Source organism: Coffea eugenioides, unplaced genomic scaffold, assembly GCF_003713205.1.
Source record: "Coffea eugenioides isolate CCC68of unplaced genomic scaffold, Ceug_1.0 ScVebR1_92;HRSCAF=436, whole genome shotgun sequence".
Lineage (NCBI taxonomy): Eukaryota > Viridiplantae > Streptophyta > Magnoliopsida > Gentianales > Rubiaceae > Coffea > Coffea eugenioides.
The window spans coordinates 69,810-76,259 of NW_020864810.1; the positions used below are offsets into that span (position 1 = coordinate 69,810).

The 6,450-nt window shown below is 41.6% G+C and overlaps 2 protein-coding genes across 2 annotated transcripts; both read left to right on the plus strand.

Annotated features, from left to right (window-relative positions):
- Positions 1-1,600: 1,600 nt before the first annotated feature.
- LOC113759136 lies at positions 1,601-2,893 on the plus strand. The gene is made up of 4 exons (XM_027301708.1): positions 1,601-1,897; positions 2,114-2,246; positions 2,337-2,440; positions 2,567-2,893. The coding sequence occupies exons 1-4, from the start codon at positions 1,601-1,603 to the stop codon at positions 2,891-2,893; spliced, it is 861 nt and encodes a 286-aa protein (XP_027157509.1).
- Positions 2,894-4,405: 1,512 nt separating this feature from the next.
- Positions 4,406-4,999, plus strand: LOC113759137. Its single transcript, XM_027301709.1, has one exon. It carries the CDS (start codon positions 4,406-4,408, stop codon positions 4,997-4,999), a length of 594 nt encoding a protein of 197 aa, XP_027157510.1.
- Positions 5,000-6,450: the final 1,451 nt, after the last annotated feature.

Here is a 6,450-nt window from a genome sequence, read left to right on the forward strand (position 1 = left end):
AAAAAGTTTCAAAATTTTTCAATTTTATCTAAGGGGTAACAAATTTCATATCATTAGTAACTCAAATTCCTTATACTTTTGAGATACATATATATGACTTGAAGATTTCTTTTCTCATTTAACTTGGAAATGAATATTATGTTATTATAATTTGTATATTTATAGGAAAGTATATCTAGCAAAGTGGAGAAAATTATGCCTACATTTTGCGTGTTTGATGAAATTTCTTCTCTTTACTTGATTTTATAAGTTAAGTGATAAATATGATCAATAGGTACAATACTCTTCTCATGATTACTCTTTTGAGGGAATGATTATTATCTTTAGAAAAAAAGAAAAAGAGTTATTCTAGTCTAATGGTTTTTGTACTTAGTAATCGGGAGTTTCCATCTACAAATGTCAACTTTCGCGTAAAATGATACTTGAATTAAGAGTATCCAAGGCAACTTGAGGATGTGAAGTGTTGAGTAACTAACGATCTTCTCGCGTGGGCATCGAAGAAGAAGGGAACATACGAGTTACAAATGCATTTGCTGCTCTAGGAGATTTGGAAGATGAATCTGAGGAGGAGGACTAGCGAAATAGGAGTCTGATACGACCAATGCCAAGAGCTTGGAAACAGGGCTGGCAACCGCGAGGGCGCTCAGTGGATAACTTGAGAGAGGTCCCAGTCTCGTTAGAAGAATTGCAGGCATTTCAATGGGCACTCAATGTTAAAGCACAGAAATTAAAGGGTGTTGGGACTGACTTGGTTCATTCAACTCATCTTGATAGGGAATTAGGTAATGGCTTGGATGGTGAAGATACCGCAACTGATATGAGACGAAAACGAGGGAGACCAAGGAAAGGGGGGGACACTAGCATGTGTGAACCTATGGCTCAAGCTTCATACTCACTGCGTTCTCATGTTAGATCCCATTAATATATTAGTATGGAATATCAGAGGGGCTTCCCGGAGGGACTCTTTGCGATATCTAAAGAGGTTGTGTCACGAGAACAACGTTAAACTACTAATCCTTGTAGAGCCAATGTCTGCAAAGGGTCAATTGGAGATGGTATGGAGGTATTTAAATTTTGACTTTTTGGCTCTTTATATTGATGGTAAAATATGGGTATTGTGGTCGTGTCTCGTACGAATTAACTGTGTCGAGTACGCTAAGCAAATGATTCACGCTCAAGTTTTCTTTGCCTCTGGGGCATCCTTTTGGTTATCTGCGGTATATGCAAGGTGCACGAGGGTTGGACGGAGGCTTCTTTGGGAGGCAATGGAAAGTGTTGCTTCGTCAGTTTCTCTAAATCAACCCTGGGTAGTAGCAGGCGACTTCAATGTCATAGCTACAGCAGAGGAGCGTGAAGGGGGGCTCCTGCCAATGTTCGGAACATGGATGAATTTAATGCTTCCATGTTTAAATGCGGCCTATCGGCAATTGATTTTGATGGATCTCGTTTCACATGGTCTAATAGGTCGGTCTGGCAGTGCTTGGACCGGGCCCTGGGGAATAGGCTCTAGTCCGAGGCCTATCCGCTATCTAGAGTTTCTCATATGGCCAGAGGGAGATCTGACCATAGCCCTCTTTTGATTCGATGTGGAGGCAATAGGATGGGTTCGTCTTGTTTTCGGTTTCTTAATATTTGGCGGCGTCACCCCCAGTTCCGGGAGATAGTGTCGGAAGCGTGGAGTAAAGAGGTCTATGACATGGGGATGGTTAGATTTTACAACAAGCTCAAAACAGTGCAGGACAAATTGAAGCAATGGAACCGTGAGGTGTTTGGCAATGTTTCTTCTAAGGTGGCAGAGGCTGAGCAGGAGTTGAAACAAAGGGAATCGGAGTATGATTTGATTAGGGATGAAGAGTCTAAGATTCATCTTCATGAGGCCAGAGCGAGATATAATCAGGCACTTTCTATGGAGTGTGAGTTTTGGCATCAAAAGGCGGGTATTAAATGGTTACAGGCGAGGGATGCTAATACTACTTTTTTCCACTCTTAGGTCCACCAACGTCAGAACTCGAATTTTTATTAGGAAAGAGGAGGGGGGATGGCATGAAGACCCACAAGACATTAAGAGCTCAGCGATATCCTTTTTTCGGGGTTGTTCTCATCCAATTGTCAGGTGCAAGCCCCTTCTGAGCTTCCTTTTGAAGTTCCTAGAGTTACTCAGGCTGATAACGAGCTGATGAAATGGCTTCCTATGATGGAGGAAATCCACAAGGTAGTGTTTGGAATGGACATACAAAGTGCACCAGGTCCGGATGGGTTTGGAGCAGGATTTTTTCAAAGTTGCTGGAACATTATTAAAGATGATTTGATTATGGCTATTCAGAATTTCTTCTAAGGTATGGAGCAACCCAAGAACTGGTCCCACACTCTGTTGGTGCTCATCGCGAAAGTGGAGGGTGCATCCCACTGGAGGGAGTTTCGGCCCATTAGCCTTTGGAATGTAAGTTCGAAGATAGTGTCAAAAATTTTGGCGATTAGGATCAATAGACTCCTTTCGAACCTCATACCATGGCAAATAGGGTTTGTTCCAGGCCGTGGGATAGTGGACAATGTTCTTTTGGCGCAGGAGTTGGTTTTAGACTTGGATAGGAGGTTGATTGATCCAAACTTGATCTTGAAACTGGACATGGAGAAGGCATACGATCGGGTCAACTGGTCGTTCTTACTTTTTATGCTTAGGCAATATGGTTTTGAAGAGGCTATAATGGATTTGCTCTTTCGAACGTTCTCTAATTCTTGGTTCTCAGTCTTAATTAATGGGGAGCCAACAGGTTTCGTGAAATCCTATCAGGGGGTGCGGCAGAGGGACCCCCTTTCTCCCGCGCTCTTCCTATTCGTGGTAGAATTTCTACGAAGGGGATTGCAAAGGATATTTGATTCCAAGGATAGTTGATACTTTGTATCTGCAGGGTCGAAAGTGCCGTATATAGCCTTTGCGGATGATATGATTATTTTCACTTGGTGCTCGCAGGATACGTTGTTGTCCATAAGGGATTTTTTGCAGCTCTACCAATATTGTTCTAGCCAAAAGGTGAATATTACTAAGAGTGCTTTTTGCATCGTCTAGAGTTACGGACACTCAACTGACCCTGGTAAGCACGACCCTGGGGTATCAGCGCCAGGGTTTTCCGTTTAGGTATCTAGGGATGCCACTGATTCGTGGTAGGGTTACATATGCAGCGTTTGATGGGTTGCTGGGCAAAGTACGTCAAAAGTTATTCCATTGGAGCTCAAAGATGCTATCTATGGGGGGGAAGATTGTCCTTATACGAAGTGTCCTGTGTTCCCTTCCCATCTATTTACTCCAGGTGCTCCAACCACCAAAGGCAGTGTTGTTGCACTTAGGCCGAGTGTGTAATGCTTTCTTGTAGGACACCTCTACTGAAGCCAAAAGGGTCCATTGGGCGGTTTGGGATAAGGTTTGCCATCTGGTAGAGGAGGGGGGCCTAGGGTTTCGCTCATTTGAGGACGTCGCTAAGGTTTTCTCATGTAAGCTCTGGTGGAAGTTGAGGGGACAGGCATCCATTTGGGCTACGTTCATGCACGTTAAGTACATCAGAGGTGGGCATCCTCTTCTTGTTTCAACTGACCATCCGTCCCCAGTTTGGTGCCATTTGTTGGAGGTGAGGGATCTCGCGGAGGGGAATATCCGGTGGTGTCTGGGTGAGGGTTTGGTTGACTTCTGGCAGGACAAGTGGTGTTCTGAGTTCCGCTTGCTAGTTTGGTGCCAAGGCCTAAGTCTCATAGGTTGGTAGGGGAGTTCTTTCTCTCTGATGGTTGGGATGAACAGTGGCTTCGACGGCTTCTTCCGGGGCACTTAGTGTCGAAGATCTTGGAGCTGCGTATATTCCCCAATACTCGAGACCAAATGATTTGGGCGGCGTCACCTTCGGGGAGTTTTACTGTGTCTTTAGCTTGGGAGGTTCTTCGCTCAAAGCACAACCAGTCCGCTATTGATACATTAGTCTGGAGCTCGGTGGTCCATCTGAAGATTTCCTTCTTTGCTTGGCATTTGTTGTGAGGATGGCTTCCCTTGGATGATCTCCTTCAAGGTAGGGGGTTGAGGTTAGCGTCAAAGTGCTACTGCTGTGGCCGAGTGCCAGAAACGGGTGACCACCTTTTTGTCTCGAGGCCTTTAGCAAGTAGTGTTTGGCAGCATTTCTCCCACGTCTTTGGGCTGATGGTCCAGGTTAGTGGGGTGGCCATGAGGCTTGCCAGCTGGCTCTTGTCTCATTGGTTTGTTTCACAGAATCATATTCATGTCATTCTTCCTCTATCGATTTTGTAGTTCCTTTGGAAGGGCCGTAACAAGACCCGCTTTGAGGGGATGAGTATTTCGTCCGATTAGATAATCAACCAGGTGTGCGCATTTCTCGACCAGTTGGGTAGGGGTGACCTTCTTAAGATGGAGTATTTCAAAGGGGACACAGATTGTGCTTGGGTGCAATATGGTAAGGTCAAGGAAAAATTGGTACAGCTTCGCGTCTTTTCTTGGGTGAAACCTCCAGCGCAAGCTATGAAACTCAATATTGATACAAGTGTCGTAAGCGGGCATGCTAGTAGTGGAGGGGTGGTGCGTTCGGCTGAGGGTGATTTAGTGTTTGCCTTTTATAAGGAGTTTGGAGATCAAGATGTTCTCTCTGTAGAAGCATTGGCATTGCTGGAGGGCCTACGTTCTTGCCAGGACAACAATCTCTCGGGATTCGTAGCTGAAGTGGATTCTAGTACTTTAGTGAGTGTAGTGTCCTCCAAGTTGCCATCTCGTTGGCCATTATGCAATATTATTAGGCATATTCAATTCTTGGTGGCGAATTTAGGAGTGTCTTTGGTTCACACGTTCAGAGAAGCAAATGCGGTTGCAGATGCTTTGGCTGCCTTGAACCTACGATCAGATGTCCGGTTCTCAAGTGATATAGCTCTCCCTTCTAAAGTTCAGTCACTTTTGCAGTTAGATAAGTTGTCCACTCCGTATGTGAGATTATGTACGGTTTCAGGTTAGGTCAGGTCACGCGGTCAGTGTAATTTCTCCTTTCTTTGTTAATAAAGATCGGATTCATTGAAAAAAAAATGTGTACCAAGTCCCCCAAAATGAATTTTAAATAAAAAAATTAGAAAAAATCATTTTTAAACGACTCCAAGTCTTCGAAAATCAAGAGAAAAGGGCTCGGGAATCATGGTTGAAGAAAGGGAAGGTAAGGATAAAATCCAAAGCACCCTTTCAACCTAACCAAATCTAGTTGCGTGATTTAGTCGAAAAATTTTCTTAGTTTAATCTAAAAACTTACCACACTTGGATGTTACTATATGAATGTAAATCTAAACCTAATGGCTAACGGAAGGGTCAATATGTCTTTTCGAATTCTAGTTGGTGCAAATCGCATTAGTTGCGATGCCCAAAAGTGATTCTTTGAAAAGATCACAAATATGTAACAATGATATTTGAAAAAAATAGAAAAATTATAATATACAAACATACGTGACCTAAAAAGAGGAATGCAACATAACGGGTACGGGGGCTAAGATTCATGACTCAAGTTTTCCTTTTATAGAGGGAATACGAGCGTGCTAAGGTTAAGAAACCATACTCGTCCATATCTCATATTTAAAGGGTAACTCTCCTATCTAATCAAGCAAATGATCTAACCTAGTTCTAATTTTCTTAAATGAAATGCAAGTCTACATGTCATGTTTTATACATGGGGATGAGGGATACATATAGGGAAAATATCATGCAAAATGATAAAATCCTAAAAAGTAGAAAATATGCATGAAATGTAGTGATTTGTCATGCAAACACGATCTAACGCGCGAACGGTCCTAAGGGTCTAGCGTTGGACTAGCCCATATCTATAAGCTCTTCACTAGCGTTGGACTAGTGAGAAATCGGAGAGGAAGACCAAAACTAGCGTTGGACTAGTGTGGTGACATCATACATTTATTATAATTAAATAAATCATATAAAACATAATTAAAACATGTAATCACATAAAACACATAGAGCACATAACACATAGACATAATTTCTAGATGCAAAACCCTAATGAAAGTAAGTAAACACATAATCACACAAGCATGCAAGCACACAAGCAAATAAAAGCAAATAGAAACCTAACTATTACATTCGGAGCCCTAATTACAATCTAAGAGGGAAAAGAATAAAATAATAAACCTAACTATTACATTTATCTAACTAATTACATTTTTAATAAGAATTAAATCCTATCTATTACATAAACTAGCTAAATGCATGTCTTGAACCCCCTATCTATTACAATTTGGCTTTTAATTGCCTCTCAAATAATCAAAAATTAAATTAAAATAAATATACAAAATTAAAAATAAATAAAGTGAATAAATAAATAAATGAAGTAAAATAAAATAAAATATTCAAAAAACATGCAATTACACACATAAAATCACATAAGAACACATAGGATTTTTAAATAATAA